The sequence below is a fragment of the Cannabis sativa genome, chromosome 4 (assembly GCF_029168945.1).
Source record: "Cannabis sativa cultivar Pink pepper isolate KNU-18-1 chromosome 4, ASM2916894v1, whole genome shotgun sequence".
NCBI classification, from domain to species: Eukaryota; Viridiplantae; Streptophyta; class Magnoliopsida; order Rosales; family Cannabaceae; genus Cannabis; species Cannabis sativa.
In genome coordinates this window covers 11,891,157-11,914,692 of record NC_083604.1, presented here as the reverse complement: position 1 = coordinate 11,914,692, position 23,536 = coordinate 11,891,157, and the positions used below count along the sequence as shown (strand labels likewise).

General features: G+C 33.3%; 1 protein-coding gene and 1 long non-coding RNA gene across 3 annotated transcripts; one reads left to right on the top strand and one right to left on the bottom strand.

The window, feature by feature from the left end:
- Positions 1-2,467: 2,467 nt before the first annotated feature.
- LOC115712417 (uncharacterized) lies at positions 2,468-17,829 on the bottom strand. 2 transcript variants are annotated; one of them, XM_030640691.2, is made up of 3 exons: positions 17,647-17,829; positions 16,770-17,394; positions 2,468-2,825 (listed from the first exon to the last, which is right to left on the bottom strand). In XM_030640691.2, exons 2-3 carry the CDS (start codon positions 17,385-17,387, stop codon positions 2,610-2,612), a joined length of 834 nt encoding a protein of 277 aa, XP_030496551.1. In that variant the 5' UTR covers positions 17,388-17,394; positions 17,647-17,829; the 3' UTR covers positions 2,468-2,609. The 2 variants fall into 2 exon arrangements, with proteins under 2 accessions (XP_030496551.1, XP_060969261.1); XM_061113278.1 differs by having other exon boundaries at positions 2,487-2,825; positions 16,770-17,408.
- Positions 17,830-18,461: 632 nt separating this feature from the next.
- Positions 18,462-19,963, top strand: LOC115714989 (uncharacterized). The gene is made up of 3 exons (XR_004011154.2): positions 18,462-18,875; positions 18,984-19,041; positions 19,506-19,963. It is a non-coding gene; the product is annotated as an uncharacterized LOC115714989 (long non-coding RNA).
- Positions 19,964-23,536: the final 3,573 nt, after the last annotated feature.

Here is a 23,536-nt window from a genome sequence, read left to right as displayed (position 1 = left end):
GGTCAAATAACATTTTTGAAGAAATGCTAAAAAAATATTAATAGTGTATAACACTTTATTTCAGTATAATTAAGTAATATAGTTGTTTTTTAATTTAATTTTCTTTTAATATTATAATAAATAGTTATTTAAAAATATATATTAAAATTATAAATATATTATTTTATCTCATAGTATTATTACTAATTTTATTTATTAAAAATTAAAAGCACAAATTTGTTAATAATTATTTAGAATTATTTATTAAGAAATTTAAAATTTATTATATATAGTATTGAGAAATTCTATAATGCACTCCCTTAAAATGGATATATTGATGCACCCTTATCTGTTTTAGCATCCGAAATAATTTTTTAGTCAATTTTTTTCTCATAGTCATGTACATTATATTTGCCACCCTTTTATATTAGGAGAATTACTTTATATATATTTTTTTTTTCAAATTTACGGTTTGGATTGTTTTGATTGTTTCTATGAGTTTGCTATGTGAATTTTGATCATAGCAATTTAAATTTTTCCGTTGGTTGCTATGTGAATTTTCATAAAAATTAAAAAAAAAATATTTTGAAATATAAAAATAAAAATACCACTTTATATTAATTGAGTTCTCACGTGATTTGTTGAAAGTTAGGGATGCTCCATTAGGGGTGTTCATCAAACCGAGCGCTCAAACTGCCCGCACCACACCGCACTGCAAAAAAATGCAGTTTTTTGCAGTGCAGTCGCGATTTGAATTTTTCCTAAACTGCGTGGTGCGGTGCAGTTTGCGATTTTGAATTATTAATATGCGGTTCAAACTGCACCGCAAATTATTAAAAATACTAATTTTTATATTTATTTAGGTCCAATATGTGAATGTACAACCCAAAGTCCACTAATTATTATATTATTAAAACTTTATTTTTTTTTTCATATTTATTTTCAAGTCTTATGGTTTTTTTGACAAGTGTTGCTCAAATTTTGTTGTATTTGTGATTTATTGATGATAGTCCAAACCACATAAACCGCACCACACTGCACTATTTTTTGCGATGCATTTTCTGCGATTTTTTAGTTTCGCAGTACGAGTGCGGTTTAAGAAATTAGAAAAAATGCATGTGCGAGTTGGTTTGAAAAAATGGTTAAAAACCGCACCACCAACACTACGAACACCCCTACCATTCATATGTACATCCCTCGTTCTCGATTTTTAACATTTTTTTTATTTATTAACTAGATTTAATTTCAAATCAAATCAATATCATCACCCACACATAATGCTAGTGATTACGGGGAATAGGCCAGTTGCTCCTCCATCAAGATAAATTATTTGATCAAACGAGGAAGTTAACATACCCACTGCTTATCGCACTTCTTATTCCAGCCCACTCGCTTCTCTTCTCCTTCTAGAAGTACTCCTTTTTCCGACATCGGCGATCGATTGAAAATAAATAGGCTCTCTCTCTCAAAGTAGGTTGTTTCCCTATCAAAGGAATGCATCCACCCGCCCGAAAAGTAGAGAATTTCAAATAAGATCGCAAGTGTCGGTTTGGGATAATTTCCATCAAAATTGTTCGTCACCTCGAGGCTCGAGAGACCTTTCCTTAGCCAGAAAAGAGGTCGGGCCCGGAGAAGACCTTATTAAAAGAGGGAGGTGTAGGCTATTCAACCCCGGGTAGGCCCCTCGACTTACCGAGAGTGGATTCGGGATGGAAAAAAAGGTTTGAACCTTCCTTTGTTGGCCGTCTCTCTTTATTTCTGAGACCGCTCTTTGTTTTCTTTTTCCTCTTTTGTTTTTATAAGGGAAACCAAATTAAGCAACATTAATTACTATAATCTAAGAGTATATTTGGGCTGCAAAGTGGACCAAGCTTATACGTACAAGTCCAAATCTAAGAGTATCTTCTTTCTCTTATTGGTAAGAATAAGACAAGTGTGAAAATATACTTTTTTTTTTCTTTTGAAAATCGTATAATAAAACATATATCATTGTTCACACATTGTTTGACCGAGTTATAGTATTTTATTTATAAAGCTATTTTTATAGCTAACATAACAGATATTGCAAGAGACACTAGAATTTTATTTAATGATATGTAGGTGCTTAAGGGTGCTGCTTTGACACAACCCAAGGCAAAACCTATCCATACTATATATAATAGGAGAAACCGAGAAAGAAACATCAAAATGTGAACTAAACAATTTGTTTATAAATATTTTCGAAAAATAACAAATTACTTTCCCTAATATTCTATTTTATGTGCTCTTCTTTTCATGATTCAATATTTTAATATATCACCAGAAAGTAAATACAACAATTGTGATTCTCAAGGACAAATTGCGTCTTTGTAAAAAGCCATTTTGCAACCAATGTAGAAACTAATAAATTCTTTATGAAATTGTGTCTCAGTGTCATTGTTGTACTTTGAAAACAATAGATTTTGATGTTTGGCTACTTTAAAAAAAAGAAGGCAAAAGAAAAAATAAGTACAGCCTTTCTCTACCACAACCAAAATTTTGTACATGATATTATTACATATAGAAAGAAAAAAAAAAAAACCCAAACAAACATAAGGAATAAAAGACAACAAAGTGAAAATGTATATAAAATGAAGAATGAATAATCTGGTTTATATATTTTTCCTATCCAGATATGGTTGAGTTCTATTAAAGGCTGCAAAGCGTTTATCCTGTGCTATCTTGGCATGAACTTCATCTCTTTCACTGAAATACCTTTCAAAGGCCCTGGGCAGAAATCTTGGAATTAGAAAGACAAACAGATTTATGGCAAAGTACCCCAAATTCACCACTGCTAAGCTTCTCCCAAACCAGAACCAGCCCACATCCTGACACACCAAAATCACATATATCAATTCAACATCTTTTATCTATTGTATTCATGCATGTTACCATGGTAAAACCTAAGGTAACGGATTATAAAATATCTCCATGTACAATATTTTTCATATCAAAAAAGGCATATTTGATAAGCCTGACAATTTTAATTATAATGTATAACAGAACCTTTAAGTTGTTAGAAGGGTACATCATGAGGTGAGGTAACATTTTGGTGCGGATTGAGTATAAAACCCAATTCACTTATTATAATTTGTTGTAGTGCGTCAGACTACTCCAACAACACTTTAGCAAAATACTGTTTGAGCTTTTTGATAATTAGGAAAACAAAGAACTCTTAATTTGATCTAATAAGATTATTAGTCTTGGGTATTATTATTAATAGGAGCTAAACGTCTGATATATTAATAGCAGCTAATAATAACAACTCTATAGTACTATTTCTTTTATTGAAAGCAAGTAACATTATAGTACTATTAATTTACTCGACTTCATTATAAACACAAAAGGGCACAAGGAGATGGATATTATGAGTGTTCATATAAAGTTTTGACAAAATGTTAATTTGATGGTTTGAGAATAAATTTGTATTGGTTTAGATTTGTATGGGATGGATATTAGGTAGTGTAGTATGATGATGTTGATAAGTTGATAAGTTGGATGATTGGTGGGACAAGGAAGAGTTATGTAGAGTTTTAATTTTTATGTGTGTAGTAAGAGAGGAGACAAGGTAGTAGGCTAGTAGTAAAAGACTTACTTTGGCTACTCAAGCTTGGTTACAATTTGGAAGTTTGATGGGGTATTTATAGTTGCTCACCCCTTACACTTTATGGCTAGAATTATTTCTTCTAGATCCTTCTTTTACTAGAAGAAATTATATCCAAACAAATCTAAATGTTTCTAGAGTACAACATAACTAGTATATTCTAGATTTAATCTAATCTAGAATTCTCTTAAGTTCTTAGATAATTTTTCTACAAGTGTATAGAAATGTCTAGACTAAATTGTGTAGAAATGTGTAGCAAATTTCATCACTCCTCCTTGGTACACATTTCGGTAACTCCAATCATGTCTCGCAGTAGCTCAAACTTGCCTCTTGGTAGTGCCTTTGTGAATATGTCGGCTACCTGCTCTTCAGTCTTGCAGTACTTGAGCTCGATTTCTTTGTTTGCTTCTGCTTCCCTGATGAAATGGTACTTGATGCTTATATGCTTAGTTCTACTATGAAATACTGGATTTTTCGCCATTGCTATAGCTGATTTGCTATCGCAATATATCTTTGTAGCTTCTTTCTGTGATTCTCCCATGTCTTCTAGTATTCTTTTGAGCCATATAGCTTGGCTTGTAGTCATTGCTGCTGCAATGTACTCTGCTTCAGCTGATGATTGTGCAACAGTTGCTTGCTTCTTTGATGCCCATGAAAATATTCCTGATCCAAGTGTGAAGGCATATCCTGACGTGCTCTTCATGTCGTCCATGGATCCTGCCCAGTCACTATCTGTGTAGCCAACAAGTTTTGAGTCACTTGTAACTCTGTACCATATTCCATAGAATTTTGTTCCTTGCAAGTATCTGAGGATTCGCTTGGCTGCTCCGTAGTGAACTTGACTTGGATCATGCATGAATCTTGATAGGAGACTAACTGCGTACATTATGTCTGGTCTTGTAGCAGTTAGATATAGAAGGCTGCCAATTAGACTTCGAAATTTTGATTCATCAGCTTTCGATGAGCCATCTTCCTTCTTGAGAGCTTTGTTATTGTCTAATGGAGTTGATACAGTCTTGCATCCCTCCATTTTGAATTTCTTCAATAGTGTCTCTGTATACTTCTTTTGTGAGATGAAGATCCCATCTTCTTTTTGAGTTATTTCGATCCCGAGAAAGTAGTGCATTAATCCCAGGTCGGTCATCTCAAAATTTTTCATCATGTCTTCTTTAAACTTCTTTATCATCTTCTCATTATTGCCTGTGTAGATGAGATCATCAACGTATAAAGAGACAATTAGTGTATCATTCGTACCTTGAGTTTTGATGTAAAGAGTTGGCTCACTCTTGCTCCTCCTGAATCCTTGCTCGGTAAAGTAGTTGTCAATTCTGCTATACCAGGCTCGTGGAGCTTGCTTTAGGCCATATAAAGCCTTTTTCAATTTGAGGACTTTATCTTCCTGTCCTTGTATCACGAACCCTTGAGGTTGCTCCACATAAATTTCTTCTTCAAGATAACCATTTAGGAATGCTGACTTCACATCGAGTTGAAAAATCTTCCATTTCTTCTGTGCGGCTAGAGCTATTAAAGCCCTAATAGTGTCAAGGCGTGCAACTGGAGCAAATGTTTCGTTGTAGTCGACTCCGTATTGTTGTGAGTATCCTTTCGCAACTAATCTTGCTTTGTGCTTTTGGATAGAGCCATCTGCGTTGAGCTTTGTCTTGTAGACCCACTTGACTCCTATAGTATCTTTGTCTTGTGGACGATCTACAAGCTCCCAAGTCTCATTCTTCATAATCATCTTTATCTCTTCATTCATAGCTTTTCTCCATACTTCTTGTTTATGAGCTGCTTCAAAGCTTTCTGGCTCCATAAGTACTAAGTTGCATGTCTCGTAGATTTCTGATAGTGGTCTTGTTCGCCTTACTGGTGAGTCTGGCGGAGATTCTATGACTTGTGCAGGTTCTTGTGTTCTTGGTTGAGTAAGAACTTCATTTTGATCAGTTTCTTGTCTTGGCGGTAGAGGAATATTGACTGTCTTTCTTTCAACTTCTTGTGTCTCCCAGTTGTATGCAGCATCTTCGTCAAATTTTACGTCTCGACTGATTATTAGCTTATTTGTTTCTAAGCTATAGACTCGATAACCTTTTGATTGAGTACTATAGCCTAAGAAGATTCCTTTCTCTGCCTTCTCATCAAGCTTGCCTCTTTTCTCTTTTGGAATGTGACTGTAGCATATGCAGCCGAAGACTTTGAGATGCTTTGCTGATGGCTTACGTCCGCTCCAAGCTTCGATCGGGGTCTTATTCTGCACGGCTTTGGTTGGACATCGGTTGAGCAAGTAGACTGCAGTGCTTACTGCCTCTGCCCAAAATCGTTTTGGGAGACCTTTCTCTAGCAGCATGGCTCTTGCTGCCTCCATAACAGTCCTGTTTTTCCTTTCAGATACACCATTCTGTTCTGGTGCGTATCCAACAGTGAGTTGGTGCTCCATCCCTTCATCTTCACAGAACTTGTTGAATTCATTAGAAGTGTATTCTTTGCCTCTATCACTTCTAATTGTCTTGATGTAGTGACCGCTTTGTCTTTCAACACGGGATTTGAACTTTTTGAAAATATCGAAGACTTGCGACTTTTGTTGCATAAAATAAACCCATGTCATTCTAGTAAAGTCATCAATGAAGAGAATGAAGTACCTGTTTTGGTCATTTGATGGAGTGCGCATTGCCCCGCAGACGTCAGTATGGACTAGCTCCAGTGGCTTTTTGGCTCTCCAAGCTTTGCCAGATGGAAAAGGTTGTCGATGTTGTTTCCCGAGCATGCATCCTTCACAGACTGTGTTGATCTCCTTAATTGCTGGGAGGTCTCGCATCATATTCTTCTGCTTGAGGATCTTAAGCCCATGGAAGTTGAAGTGACCAAACCTTCTATGCCATAGCCATGACTCATCTGTTTGCGCTTGCATTGCCACATTGCTTGCATATCTCCATTGTATGGGAAAGCATCTATTTTCTTTCATTTTTACCTTTGCAATTTGAAAGGATTTATCTTGCTTATCATATATTGTGCAAGAATCTCCTTCAAAATGCAAAGAGTACCCTTTTTCAATCATTTGACCTACGCTAAGTAGGTTTTGATCAATGTTGGGTACCAGGAGTACATCATTGATGTATCTCTTGCCTTTTTTAGTGTCTATGGCAATGGTGCCTTTGCCGACTGCTTCCATGAAGTCACCATTACCAATTTTGACTTTAGTCTTGGATCTATCAAGACTACAAAAGATGCTTTCGTTTTTCGTCATGTGGTTACTACAACCACTATCAAGATACCAAGTATCTTTTCCTTCTTCTGTTGCAGCTTGGCAGACATAGAAGAGATTATTTTCATCATTTTTCTCTTCGGAAAAATTAGCTTGATGGGATTTCTTTAAACGACAAGTTTTTTCAGTGTGGCCAAATTTTTTACAATTTTGGCACTGTGGTTTTCCTTTAAACCAGCAGTCTTTCTCCAAGTGACTTTTTCTTTTACAAATGCCACATGGAGGATACTTGTCGTTATTTTCTTTTTGTTTTTCTTGTGTCTTTTTCCCATCAGCTTTTGGTTTTTGAGACCGCGGATTGATTTTAGACTGAAAGGCATTTTCAGCTTCACTTTCCTTATGCCTTTCTCGTCTACTTTCATATGCTTCAAGAGAGCCCATTAGTTCAGTTGGTGATAGAGTTTCTAAATCTTTAGTTTCCTCTATCACAGAAACTATTGAATCATATTTTTCTGTACAAGAAATTAGTATCTTTTGTACTATATTCTTGTCAGAAATTATTTCTCCATAGGCTCCCATTTGATTTACTATTTCTTTAATTCTAGAATAGTAATCTTTTGCAGTCTCATTATCTTTCATTTTAAGATTCTCAAAATCTCTTCTAAGCTTTTGTAGTCTAACTGTGCGTACCTTGACGGTTCCTTGGAACTCCTCCTGCAGCGTGTCCCATGCTTCTTTTGCCGTTGCTGCGCTCATAATTCGTGGAAAAAGATTGTCCGCCATAGCTTGTTGCAAGCAGTATAATGCATGAGAATCCTTTTGTTGATTATCCTCGAGTGCCTTCTTTTGGTCTTCCGAAAGAGATGTAATATCTTCCGGAATAGTGATTTCTTCTTCAATAATTTTCCATAGATTTTGTGATCGAAAATAGGTCCTCATTTTGATGGACCAAAAATCATAGTTTTCTCCATGGAAAATTGGAAGAGGTAGTGAAGAGCGATTATACTCCGAACTCATGTTTATGACTGGAAAAGATTACGCCCAGTGATATATGATCGAACGGAGCTCTGATACCACTGATGGTTTGAGAATAAATTTGTATTGGTTTAGATTTGTATGGGATGGATATTAGGTAGTGTAGTATGATGATGTTGATAAGTTGATAAGTTGGATGATTGGTGGGACAAGGAAGAGTTATGTAGAGTTTTAATTTTTATGTGTGTAGTAAGAGAGGAGACAAGGTAGTAGGCTAGTAGTAAAAGACTTACTTTGGCTACTCAAGCTTGGTTACAATTTGGAAGTTTGATGGGGTATTTATAGTTGCTCACCCCTTACACTTTATGGCTAGAATTATTTCTTCTAGATTCTTCTTTTACTAGAAGAAATTATATCCAAACAAATCTAAATGTTTCTAGAGTACAACATAACTAGTATATTCTAGATTTAATCTAATCTAGAATTCTCTTAAGTTCTTAGATAATTTTTCTACAAGTGTATAGAAATGTCTAGACTAAATTGTGTAGAAATGTGTAGCAAATTTCATCATAATTTGAGAACATCTTGAAGTAGAACATTGATATATATATATTCACATAATATTGTTAGTTATGATAATAACTTTTTATTCACTTATATATTATAAACATATTAAAAGTAATAAAATTATTGAAAAAAATGAATAATTATTGTTAAAAAAAAAATAGTTTGGTTTAGTTTTGAATGTTCAAAAAACCTTAATACTAATTTAATTTGAAAAAAATAAAAATTCAACCAAACCAAGAAGGACCCTAATAAATATTGGATACAATGTACTGAAGCATTGCAAACAAACTAAAATAAGTAAGTCATGTTGCTCGATCCCTTTCTATAATTGGTACCTACCGTACCTATTAAATCAAAAAATAATTTTTTAATGAGATATTCATATTCCAAAATTAATGAAAAAGATATATTTATTTGGCTCATGAAGAAAATAAATCTTTTCATTAAAGGATTTTAAAAGAATGATTTATTTTTATGGAAACAATTAATCAATATAAATTGATCTAATATGATTCTAAAGGAAGAATAAATAGTTCCAATAAAATTTTAATGAAATTTCATTTTCATTTTTTGATTTAATTTATCTACTACATCACCGGAATAAAGGGTACAAATTTACCACAACTTTAAATTAGAAGACAAATTTAAAAAAAAAAAAAAATTATATATTATGTATATTAGACCCTTTAAAATTCCCCAATTTGATGATAGTTTTTAAAATGATAATATCAGTTCAAAGCAAACCAAACTAATCTATCTAATAGTATTCTCTCAACGTTCTAAGTCAATTCTAGTTGTTGTTTTCGTTTCTATGGCGTCAAGTAGTCAACCGGCCGTTGATCTGAATGAGCAATACGCTCAGATCAGTTTGGAGGATGAGGAAGAGGGAATTCTAATTGGAGGAGAGGAGGAAGGAGAGGAGTTAGCTTTTGATGATCGGTGGTGTTTGGTGGGGAAGTTTATCACGGGTAGGACATTGGATTTTGATGCAATGAGGCACATGATGGCGTCGCTGTGGCAACCGGGAAAGGGCGTGTATATCAGGGAACTGGATACCAATAGATATCTTTTTCAATTCTATCATGAATTGAATATCCAATCGGTTGTGGATGGGAGTCCCTGGACGTTTAACAAATGTCCTCTCGTTTTCCATCGTTTAAGGAAGGGAGAGGATCCGAAGGTAGTGCAGTTACATAAAATGGAATTTTGGGTTCAGCTTCATGATCTAAAGTCTGGTTTTATGATGGAGAAAGTGGTTAAGAGTGCTGGTGATTATGTTGGTGGATATGTCAAGTCTGACCCGAAAAACTTCAATGGATTATGGAGAGATTATCTCCGGGTGAGAGCAACCATTGATGTTAATAAACCATTAAAACGGAGAATGAAGATTTGCAAGGAAAATGGTGAATGGATTTGGGCCAATTTCAAATACGAACATCTCCCAACTTTTTGTTTTGTGTGTGGGATCATAGGCCATTCAGAACGTTTTTGTCCAAAACGCTTTGATCAACCTATAGATCAATTGTCGAAGCCATATGGGATTGGTATGAAGGCGCAGATGAGAAAGAAGAATTACTTGATTGGAGCACAATGGTTACGGACGGGGAATGAAGCTAACGGAGCTGTCGGGGAAGGTGGTGGTGCACGTGTTTCTGGTGCCGGAGGTGCAGCGTCTGTCTCGCCTAAAATTATGGAAGTTGATCGTCATGATGATGATGATCATCACGATCCTATGATTGTAGGAAGGAATCACGTTGATCTTATTCAAGATGGAGGAGTGGATCATGGACAGCATATTGGGGAGGGTCAAAGCCAAATCAAAGGAGGTAATGTAGCTTATTTAAATGAGGAAGATTTGCTTCTTATTATAGATAATAAAAGAAGACGTATGGGGAAAGAAAAGGTGGCAGTCAGTGGGGATAAGACTCATTCAAAGTTGGACAATGAGGTGGATTGTTATGATGATACTGCTGGATCAAAAAACGGACTAAAGGTGGGCCATGATTCTCAGGCCCACCCATCATTATGAGCATCATATCTTGGAATTGCCATGGGCTTGGGAACCCATGGGCTCAGCAATTCATTAAGGACCTTGTGGTTCAAAAGAGGCCCAATTACTTGTTTTTATGTGAGACTTTAGCAAAAAAAAAGGTTATTGAAAGGTTGAGGGTGGCTATTGGATTTGATGGTGCGCTTGCTGTGGATTCTGTTGGTAAGAGTGGGGGAGTGGCTCTCTTATGGAGAGTGGAAGAAGAAGTTAAGGTACTGGAATATGGGGTTTCTTACATCGATGTTGTGATTAGTGGTAGCGATCAAGGACATTGGCGGTTGACAGGCCTTTATGGAGAACCGAATAGAAACTTGAGGAAAAGAACTTGGGATCTTCTTTGTGAGCTGAAATCCAAGTCAAGCTTGCCTTGGTGTATAATTGGGGATCTTAATAATGTTACCTCTCATGATGATAAGAGGGGTGGCAATCCTTATCCGAGATGGTTACTTGACGGATTCAATGATACTTTGGCTATGTGTGGACTTCATGACCTTGAGCTGTTTGGGTACCCTTACACTTGGGAGCGGTGCCGAGGTACTGTGGATTGGGTGGAAGTTCGGATTGATAGAGCCTTGGTGACTCAATCTTGATTAGACTTTTTTCCCTCAGTTAAGCTTTTTAATTTAGAAAGTTCTACATCTGACCACACTCCTTTACTTTTAAATACTGTCAATCAAGTCGTCGTGGCTAAAAGTAGTTTTTTCTGTTTTGAAAATTCATGGCTTAAAGAACCATTATTTTTTGAAATTGTTAAAAGCTGTTGGGAGCCAGGGAATTCGGTGGGTGTTATTGACAAAGTAAAACATTGTGGGGAAGTGTTATTGAGTTGGGGAAAGGATTATTCTGGGAATTTTTCAAAGAGAATCAAAGATTGTAAGGAAGAAATAAAAAAGTGGAAGAGAGGCCAAGATGATATTTCCATACAAAACTATAAATCGGCTAGTGCTAAACTGAATGATATTTTTTTTGCAAAAGGAAATATATTGGAAGCAAAGTAAGCAACTTTGGTTGCAAGAGGGAGATAGCAACTCTAAATATTTTCATGCTACAGCCACGGCAAGAAGAAGAAGAAATTCGATCCAGAAGCTTAAAGATTCTGCTGGGAATTGGGTGGACTGACAGGGGGGATTATCATCGGTTGTGGAAGTTTATTTTTCTCAGCTTTTTTCTTCATCAGCAACAGTAGGAAACAATGATCTTTTCCAGTATTTTTCAGCCTCAGTCATGGCTGGTCAAAATCAAAAACTGCTGGAGCCAGTTACGGATGTGGAAATTCGTCGTGCGCTCTTTCAAATGCACCCGGATAAATCTCCGGGACCTGATGGCATGACACCGGGATTTTATCAAAAATGTTGGAACACTGTAGGTAACGACATTATCACTCTTGTTCAGAATTTTTTTGTTGTTGGTTCGTTTCCTAGAGAGTTGAACTATACAAACATAGTGCTTACCCCGAAAAAGAAACATCCTGAATTTATGACTGATCTTCGACCAATTTCATTATGTAATGTGCTTTACAAGATTATTTCGAAGGTGTTGGCTAACAGATTTAAAGATGTATTGCCGAATGTAATATATGATAATCAAAGTGCTTTTCTACCGGGGCCTCTTATCTCTGATAATATCATGGTAGCTTTTGAGATCATGCATTATTTGAAGAGGAAAATAGCTGGTAAAGAAGGTTTTATGGCCATCAAACTGGATATGAGTAAGGCATATAATCGTGTGGAATGGTCTTTTATTGAAAGGATGATGCTTCATATGGGTTTTAGTAGTCATTGGGTGCAACTTATTATGTTTTGTGTGACTACGGTAACCTACAATGTTACTCATGGTGGACATTTAATGGGGCCTATAATTCCGGGGAGAGGTTTGCGACAAGGAGATCCATTATCTCCTTATTTGTTCTTGATTTGTGCGGAGGGGTTTTCATCACTGTTAAAGCATTATGAGAGACGCCATTGGCTAACTGGTTGCCATGTAGCTAGAGGTGCTCCTATGGTTTCCCATATGCTATTTGCAGATGATAGCTATGTTTTCTGCAAAGCAAATGAGTATGAGTCTCAAAATGTGATTCGTCTTCTCAATAGTTATGAACTTGCTTCGGGACAACAAGTAAATTTTACTAAATCTTCAGTCTTTTTTAGTAAAAATACTACTGTGGCTGTTCGTGATCGGGTTTGTGGTGTTATGAGACTGAGTGAGGCGTCTAATGATAGTTTTTATTCGGGTCTTCCATGTATAATGGGGCGGAATAAGAACGCAATTCTTAGCTTTTTGAAAGAGAAGATGAAAAAGAAGATCTTTAGTTGGGAAACAAAGTTCTTGTCCAAGGCGGGGAAAGAGATTTTGATAAAGTCAGTCGCTCAAGCTTTGCCCAGCTATGCTATGAGTGTCTTTGTTTTGACTCATGAGATTTGCTCAAGCCTTGAAGGTATGATGGCGCGGTTTTGGTGGAAATCTCAGTCTAACTCAAGTAAAGGAGTGAGTTGGGTGAGTGGGAAGCGTCTCTGTCAACATAAGAATTTTGGTGGACTAGGATTTCGAGATCTTAGGGACTATAACTTGTCGTTTTTGGGAAAACAAGGGTGGCGTTTGCTCACTATGGGAGACACTCTTGTGGGACAAATCTATAAAGCTAGGTACTTTCCTAATGGTTCCTTTCTTGATGCTGAGTTAGGAAATAATCTTAGTTTTATTTGGCGGAGTATATGGGCTGCTCAAGACTTAGTGAAGGGTGCAAGAAGATGAAGTGCTAGTGGAGTCTCGGTTAGCATTCTAAATGACCCGTGGCTGGCCCATGATAATAACCCTTATGTAGTCACTACTCATCCGGGTTTGGTTGATAAGCAGGTTGTTAATTTGCTTAGTATTGGTGAGAGGTCTTGGGACTTGGAGATTCTGAATGACATGTTTGAGGAGAGGGATATTAGCTTAATCAGAAATATTCAGCTAAGTAATTCTCGAGATGTGGATAGTTGGTATTGGAATATGGAGTCTTCAGGTTTTTATTCAGTCAAGAGTGCTTACAAGTTTCTTCAATCGTCAAGTGGAAATTGGCTTTTTACTCAAGATGACAATGGTTGGAAAAAATTGTGGCAACTTTCAGTGCCTTCCAAGGTTCAACATTTCTTATGGAAAGCTTGCTCCGGTTGTCTTCCAACTAAGGTACAACTCCAAACAAAGCATGTGAATGTTGATCTTATATGTCCTTTGTGTAATATGGATGTTGAGACAATTTTTCATGTGTTACTGGGCTGCAACTTTTCGAACTCCTGCTGGTTTTTTGCTGCAGCAACAAAACCGACTGGTGTGTACAATGATTTTGCTGCCTGGTTTTTTGATCTGTTGGAGAACAGTTTGGGAGAGGTAGTTGTGGAGACTGCTATGCTCTGTTGGAGCATTTGGAAGACACGAAAGGAAGTGCTGTGGCAAGGGAAATCCAGGTCTGTGTTGGAGGTAGTACAGTCGGCAAGACGGGTCCTTAATCATTGGAAAATTGCTAAATTTCAATCCCCTACTGCTATGTATGCTACGGGTGACTCTTTAACTAGCAATAGATGGCGCAAACCAGATGCAAATACGGTTAAGGTGAATGTCGATGGGGCTATCTTCGAATCTCAACAAAAATTTGGGTATGGTTTCATTGCTTGTGACAGCCAAGGTAAGCTTTTGGAAGCCTTTTCTGAAAGTCGTTGGGGTAGTGTACTTCCTGAAATAGCAGAAGCAATTGGGATCAAGGAAGCTTTGAGTTGGATAAAGACGAAAGCTTGGGAAAAAGTGGTTGTTGAGTCTGATGCTTTAGTTGTTGTTCAAGCAATCAATAGTTCAGTTCATATGCCATCTCAGTTTGGTTTATTGGTGGAGGACTGTCGTTCCATTTTATTCTCTTGAATAATGTTTCTGTTTGTTTTGTTAATCGATCTGCAAATAAGGCTGCCCATAGTATTGCTAGAGGGTCTTGTTTTTTATCAGGTTGTATGTTTACCGAGCATAATGCTCCTTCTACTTTGTGTGACATTGTTATGGCAGATGCCAGTTCTTAATGAAATCATCCATTTTCAAAAAAAAAAAAAAACTAATCTATCTAATTATTTTATATATAATTAATATATATATTTTTAAGACAAAATATATTCATATATATATTTGTGAAAACTATCCTTAAGTAAAATATATGATTATATTTTTTTTTTTATTGTTAGTTATGTATTATAAATTTATTAAAAATAAAAAAATATTATAAAAAAATAAACATTTATTATAAAAAAATTAGAATTAAGACACACACAACCATTTTGAGTGAATTAATTTAACTTGGTTTAATTATTTAATTGGTCTAATTTGAATTTAAATTTAAAAAAAAATTCGTAATATTAGTTTAGTTTAAAAATTTTGAAAATACACCCATTATAAGCGTGTATCATAAGGGATTTCTTTTTGATGAAATCTTCACATTGGATAATTTTTGAATGAAGTATTTAACTTCGGAGATGAATCGAAACAAAATATTTATTGATTATATCTCTATGTTTTTATATAGAGAATAATTTTTTTGATTGAAGGATAATTAGTTTTAAAATATAATTTTTAGAAAATTTGAAGAACCATATTAAAATATGATAAATCCATCCAATGTTTTAAAAGTCTTTTTTTAAATTTATTAATAAGCGTAAAAATTAAATAAAAATTATAAATTTTTCATTTATATATATTTATATATATTTTTATAGGGAAGAGGTTTCAATGGTTACATTTTTATTGTAACCATCATGGTTACATTTTTTTTAAGCATTGGATTATTATTAAATGGTTGTGATTAATTTAGAAATTAAATAAAAATAAATAATAAATAACTTGTAACCTGAAAGTGACCTAATCATTTATTTCCTTATAAAATTTTAATTAAGATTAATTATATTTTAAAATTAAATTAATTATAATTATTAATTAATTTTTTGCAATTTATTACTATGTAAGGATCTTTTAGCAATTTATATTTTTATACTTAAATTATTTAAAATTTTATAGCAAAACTTTTTATAATTTAAAATTATACACATAATTTCATAATTTAAATTTTATTATACTTGTAATTTTAATTTTAAAATTATTACACTTAATTATTTAATTTTTTTATTTAAATATTTAAAAAGTAAAAAATGAAATAAGTTGAAGGATTTTTTAGAAAAAAATGGCTGCACTTGTTATCGATTGATTAGCTTGAGGCCTCATACTTAATTCATATAATTGTAACAAAATAATTAAATATCATTTAAAAATAATTAATTATTTGAAAATTTATTATAAGAAGAGAATTTTAATTTGTGTCAAAAGAAGTTTAATTTTTGTAAAAAGAATAAATTTTATTGTAAATATTATAATTAAATGACTTAATTATTAAAATAATTCAAGTAAGGATTTAAATATAAATATTAATTGCTAAAAGAAGTCTTGTTAAATATTTAATTAATTATTTTAAGAAAATAGTTAATTATAATTAAATAATTCTAAAAAAGGAATGTCTACTATTTAATTAATTATTTTAAGAAAATAGTTAATTATAATTAATTAAATCTAAAAAAGGAAAGTCTACCTATTAGTAACCTGCTATTACAGGTTAAAAAAAAATGTAACCATATGGTTACAATAAAAATGTAACCATTGAATAGTCACCCATTTTTATAGTTTTTATTTTTTTTATTTTTTTTTTTACTTTTATACAGAAATACAACCTAAAATGATTCCCCTACAAATTATGTAATATATAATATTTTATCATTTATGTATGGGTATTATAAATATATTTTGAAATATATATAAAAAAAATTGATGGATAACATGTCAGTAAAAATTTAAAAAATAATACCCAAGTGAAACTAAAGAAGTAAACTGCAATAGTAAAAGAAAATTTAAAAATATAATATTTTATTTTCTCTCTTTTACATTATTTATTGACATTCTCACCTCTAAAAATACTCCAATAAATAAAACTCTTTAAAAATAATCTCGGACATTATTATTTGATATACATTTTAATTTTTAGTTAGAATAAAATTTTAGCTTTAATTTTTTATTAAAAAAAATAATAACATCAATATTACAACATACCATTCATCAAATTTTTAGAATAATATCATTTCCTCTCTAATAGTAGAAAATCTTAATATTTTAAGACATCTATCTCACCAAACATCCTTTTAACATTTTACGGAGTTGCTCTAAACCGTTCCCTAAATTTTACTATTATTGTTTTTTTATTATTTTATAAAATTAATTTATAATTAAAAAATTCAAATTATAAAGGAGTAGTGGGTGCCTATATCATTCGTGCAAATATCAAATTAGTACGTAATAAAAGGAAGTTTGACTTTGACCTTGAAAGGAGCATTTGCAGGTAAGCTTTTGTGGATCCAAACATCTTTAGTCCAGTCAAGAATGACAAAGATCCTCCGAACCGTATAAAGCAGCGGAACCAAAGCTCGAACCGGCGGAGAAAACAAAGACAGTCCACTTATTATGTTCTCTGTCAAAATCTGAAACGACAACAAGAACAAGTGCGGCGTGGCGGAGCGTACGGCGTGGTCATCCCCTCTAGCGAAACCTCCCAACACGTAACCCAAAGGCAAGAACAGCCCAATGAGTGTTCCCATGATCACGTACACTCTGAACATTTTGCTACCGTGGAACAGCTCTTCTGAGGTTGTTGTCACGTGACCAGTGTGCGTGGGGAACGCTAGCCTGGACAGTGCCAAGAGGTAAGCGCTTGCCAAAGCTGGGAACACCAACTCCACCAGTGGCACCAGGCCACTTACTGAAAACACCATAATGAAGGCCACGAGTTGAAGCTCTATGATGCGCAGTGAACCCATTACGCCACCTGTTACCGGCTGTTCCAGTTCCTCATTGAGCCTCCTCTTGTGGGATTCTGTGGCTGTGGTCGCCGTTTGGTCTGGCTCCGACCGTGGTGCCATCGCCATAGACACTCCGGACATTTTTCCTCTGTATATAGAAAACTAGATTAGATGAAGAAACAATTCAGAGATGTATTAATTTTTAAGTAGAGAGAGGTCGTTATCCAAATTGGTCAAATTTAAATATTCCTGTTAGAGATAATACCAAAACATGAATGTTCATAATGAACAGAACAAAAAACAAGACATGGATTATGCATTTATATGTAGAACTGTCATTTAAAGCAGTCTAAATATACAATGGTATACATATATGATCAGTTAATTAATAGAAACATACCTAGTAATTGAGGTGTATATCTCAAAATCTGAACTTTTCACTGAATGTTGTATGTGATTTATTAGAAAGAGAAGGAGCTTGATGAGTAATTAAGAGTTTAGATTGCAAATGATTAGATCTTCTGTTTCGGACGAGCAGAAGTCAGAGACATAATATTGAGATGTTTTTTTTTAAAAAAAACTAGAGTAGAAGAAATGAAGAATATTTGGTTGCTAGGTGTGATGATATTTGGACGTGTAAATGTTATATTTCGACACTTGTATAAGATGTGATAAATGTTGGACACGTCTCATACTGTTCTGTTCTACAAGATAAGATGTGATAGAATATTTAATGTATTTAGAAATTTATGGGAAAAAGAATTTTTTTTTTTTTTACAAAGTGATGCCGGCGCTGGAACCTCCTCGAATCAAGATAGCTCATCGTCTAACTGCAGAGCATGCTTTGCTAACCATGGGCCGCTAAAATCTTAGAGCGAGTCTCATGGGACAAAACTGCCCCCAGAAATTTAGACAATAAAACTATAACATCTTCAAATAATGCTCATAACTCAATAAAATAATGAAGTTCCACCTGAAAAAAAATCAAAAAACAGCATAAAACTTTAATTAGAAAGCTATTCAAACTGAAGAGAATCAACCTACCACCAAGACTAAGCAACTAGATCTCCCTATAAAATACTAGAACTAGCCAAAGGGATTACCCTTTGGCTAGTAACTAGGGCTGAGCATTTAGCCCGTTGGGCCGACCAAACCGGCCGACCCAACCCGATTTTGGGCCGAAACAGGCCCTTTAAATTTGGGCCGAATAGCCATTGGTTTGAAAAATGTCAACCCGTTCAGTTTTGGGTCGGAAATGGGTTGGGCAGTTTATGGGCCAATGAACCCAACCCAACTCGAATTTTTGAAAAAAAAAAATCATAGTATTAATTTTATGGGCTTTAGACAATTTGAATTGGGCTTTTACTTTTCTCACATATATATTGATATATATTATCTAACCCTAACCCTAAAAACATAACACAACATAAAATACATTCCCCTCATCACCATCCGCCTCCTACTTTCTCTTTCTCTCAACTCACTGCCCTCTCTCTCTCTCTCTCTCTCTCTCTCTCTCTCTCTCTCTCTCTCTCTCTCTCAGAGAATGTTTGGATCCGCCTCCTTCTCCGATGCACGCACACGGCACAGATAAGAGTCCACTCTCCTCCCATTCCGTTCTCGCCGGAGGTAACTTTTTCTTTTCATCTTATTTTTGCTCAATGAAATTATTTCTCTCTTCAAATTTCTAATCTCAATACCTTTAGTCTCACTTTTTTTTTTTTTATTTTCTGAAAGTGTTTAAGCAAGGGTTGTCGCACACCACGCTACTTCGGCTCTCACTTTTCATTGTCAGGTTATTTCTTGACTCTTCATATCATTTATTTTTTTTTCTAATATTAGTGATGAATATTTAGTAATACTAATTTTTTATTTTCTGAATATGTAGTAATGATTTTTTTGTGAGTATTTTTAAATTTATGTTGCAATAATTCAGTAATAACGATTTTTTTATTGATTTTTGTATGTTTCATTCTATTTTTATTTTTGCTAGTTTCAATAATGGTTATTTTATTTGAGTGATAAATAAAACAGTAGTGTATGTTATGATTTTTGGTGTCTCTTTGATCTATGTGAATGTTTAGTTGTTAGTTTTGTGTTTAGATAATTAGTAGTTTTATTTAGATTGCTAAGTTGTTGATTTTTTTTAATAATTACTTTTCCTTTTATAATAATTTATTTATAAATTAACAATGTTCTTTATTTTATTATGCTAATTTAATATAAATAATTTGAGTAGCTTTATTTGTTGAATGATAGGTAACACACCAAAGGTCAAAGCATCACCAAGGAGAAGATTATTGACATTATTAATTGATGTATTTTTCAAGTTGATCATATTTTGGACAATTTAATTAACTTTAGTCTTTATTTTGATTTGGATGACTGTAATAATTGATTTTTAACCTTTGAACTTTTGATGAACTATTGAATTTTACATTTAATCATGGAAATTTAGCTCAAAATTTTAAGTTTTAATTATAAAAAATTAAGGGTTTTAACCCAACCCAACCCAAACCGATTAAAAATGGGTTGGGTTGGGTTGGTTTGTAAATAAATCTTAATATGAATGGGTTAGAATTTAATAGGCCGATCTCATTGGGTTGGCCCACTAAAATACCTTCAACCTGGCCAACCCAACCCATGCACAGCCCTACTAGTAACAACTAAATTATAGCATTCTACTTCATAACCTTCATAGGATCCATATTCTTTACTTCTACCCTTTTAAAATCAAACATAAATAAAATTTTCCTTTTAATACCCATTATTCCTTAAATATTCAAAATATTATATACTAATTATTTCATTTTATCGTTTAAAAATATTACTTATTTATAGACTAAAACATGTCAAAATTCTTAATAAGTCAAATTATTTATTATTTTATTTATAGCGTAAAACATAGTATCTATAATCTTTATTCAACCTAAATTAAACCAAAATTGTATTAATATCCTTAAAACTTAAGATTGCACTTTTCACATTCAAAAGTACCATTTTCCTATTACCACTTTCATACATTTAATTAATAATATTAAATTAATATTAATTAATCCAATTCGGTATTATGACATAATGCTTCATTATTTAATATTTAAATAGATAACCTCCTAATTATTATACCATTCAAATTATTATAAAAACTATTCATATTAGTATCTTCCTATACAACTAGTAAGGCAATAATCTCAATACTTCATTAGCATTTACTTCCCATTTATTTCAATATCTTCCCAAAAATAAAAAATAAAATAAAATAAAGTATTCTCAATTCACAATTAATGTCCCTATCTCCAATTTATTACAAAATCCCACATTTATAATTTATATACTAAAATTAATATTATGTTATCTATAATAAACTCATATTTATAATTTATATACCCAAAATTAATATTATGTTATCTATAATAAACTAATAAGGCAATAATCTCATAATTATATACCATAATTGTTAGTTATTAAATTTTATAATATTTTTAAAATTCATGATATCTTGTAATTTTAACCAATTACCCTAAATAATTAGGGGCCAGCCATAAATCATGCGCGAAAACTTTAAAAGGCACCAAAGCCATAAACAATGGCGCAGCTCATCCATCAAATTTGTACTTCCATTTCTTCCATAAAAAAACTAATATCACTCATCTAGAAATTATTTAAAAATACAAATAATATAATAATTTTAGTACATTCCCATAATATTGAGAACAAACTAAATTTTTATAATAATTTGACTTCCCAAATATATCTAAACCAATATATTCTCATTAGACCATTAGTGTTTTCACCTCCCTTTATTACAAGATCCTCAAGATTCTTATTCTTCAATTTACTTAATTAATTATAATATTAGAATCTGAATACTAAAATTCCAAACACTTTCCTTTTATACTAAAAATTCGTAAAAAATATAAACCAAAACATAGCTAATAGGAATTAGCGTTTAAAGTAAACCATCTTAAACCTTATTTCAGTTTAAAATATTCTTTAAATCATACATTAACCAAAATAATCCTTTTATTCCTACTAATAAATCTGTATAGTGCATAACTTATTAACTTTAAAATATTATTGTGTCAAAATTTTCTTATACATTCAATACCGAAAAACGTGAAAATTTAAACAAACTACCCTAAATAATTAGGGGTCCAACCATATAATAGGTGCTAAAGCCTTGTAAGGCGCCAAAGCCATAAATAATGGCGCAAAATAGAACAAAATCAATATAAAATAAACCTATAACAACAAAGAAAAACATTGAAAAAAGAAAGAATATAAAAAGAGTTGTGAAACAAAAAAAGAAAGAAAAACATTGAACTCATTTACAGCAACAAACGATAGACAAAGAAAATTAAAATAGAAAACTCTTAAGGTAACTTGAACAATGAATATGATCAAGAGGCATTAAACTACAGAAAAATTGCTTCAGAATCGTGATCATTGACCCTTAATATAACCAATTCTTTCACGAATCACACAGACATTATATCAAACAGTATATACACCAACTAAAACACTATCACAATTCACATAATATCGAAATACAGATATATAAAATGGAATGAATTCAGTCTACGAAAAAGAAAAAAGAAAAAAAAAAAACAGAGAGAGAGATATTTACCGTGATAGTTTGTTGGAGGATCAGAACGATGGAAAAGCAAGTACTGGGGACGCGATCACGAACAACAATGAAGAAATAGGAAGGTTGAAGTGTTGTGAGAGGTAAGAGTAAGAAGAAGAGAGAGGACAGTGGACTCCAATGGTGGAATAAAGAGAGAGAGAGAGAGAGAGAGAGAGAGAGAGAGAGAGAGAGAGAGAGAGAGAGAGAGAGAGAGAGAGAGAGAGAGAGAGAGAGAGAGAGAGAGAGAGAGAGAGAGAGAGAGAGAGAGAGAGAGAGAGAGAGAGAGAGGTAGGTGAGACTAATATTTTGAATAATGATAATGCCTAATTAATTATCTTTTTTAAGTAAGTTAAAGAGAAATCTCAACTCGCGTCAACAAACACCTAAATACGAAATGCACAAAAATACCTTTGGAGCTTGATAAGCTTCTTTCACAGGTTCTTTTGAGTTTTTGAACCCCTTAGCCTTCCTATCTTTTCAATAGAATCACTAGCAATACCTTTAGAAGAAGATTATCCTTTATAAGAAAATGGCTCACATTCTACGTGTCATTCTTAGATTTTTGCTTTCGCAACTCATTTTTCACCCATGGATGAACTACTCAGGTTCTTTTGAGGTCTTCTTGGGGTTTTTGAGATGGAGAAGCAGAATTAAAAAAAAAAGAAATTTTTTTTTTATATATGTATCATATAAAAATAATTATAATAGGGAAATTTACATATATACTGTTTTTAGACCAAAACTTTACAAATATACTGTGACACGACAAATACAACTTTTTTATTGCCCAAGCCCGTTTTCTTTTCTTTTATACTGCCCAAGCCCAATAACTTAACTTTTATACTGTGAACAGTAAAAAACACAAAAAAATAGCGCTGCTTCGTATTTGGGGACTGGCCGGAGTCGGAGATAACCAAGAAAAAACCATTAAATCCGGCGAAGAGTTTTTGCTAAATGGAAGCATAATCTGTTGGAAATTATTTTACCAGGATCTTAGATCTACTCACAAGTATGTTTATTAACATCCTAAATAAGAACTTTCTAAAACGATGAAATAAACACATATGAAGTTTAGGAAACCTTACATTGGGTGCAGCGGAATAATATGACTCCTTCCATTCAGATATCTAGCCCTTGATTCCTTTCTATAGCAGAGCATTATCAATATCTGAACCTGGATCTCTTTCTCTGAATCTTTGATGCTGAAACTCCTTTGCTGATGATCTTTCTTCACGATCTTCCTCACTATTATTGAGGTATCACTTGATGTGTGTGGGCACTACTCATACACTAAGGTAGTTCGAAATTCAAAGGAAGAGAAAGAAGAAGTGGAGCTAAAGATAGGGAGAGAGAAGGCTCAGTTTTTTCTGATTCAGAAGTCTGAAGAAAAAGTCTTATTTTCCTGAAGCCTTCACTATCTATTTATAGCATTCCACTAGGGTTAGATTTGAATTATATGGCATTAAAATAATGAAAAAATCAACTTAAAATACCTACTAAGGTGGCCGGCCATACACTTAGTGGATTGGGCCTTGCTTTTTGCAATTTTGCAATTTTAACACCTTTTGTATCTGATTTTCTCAAAAATGCCAATTTCCTAATTCAACCATTTAAATGCCAATTCTAACTATTTAATAACTATAAATAATTATTAAATAATATT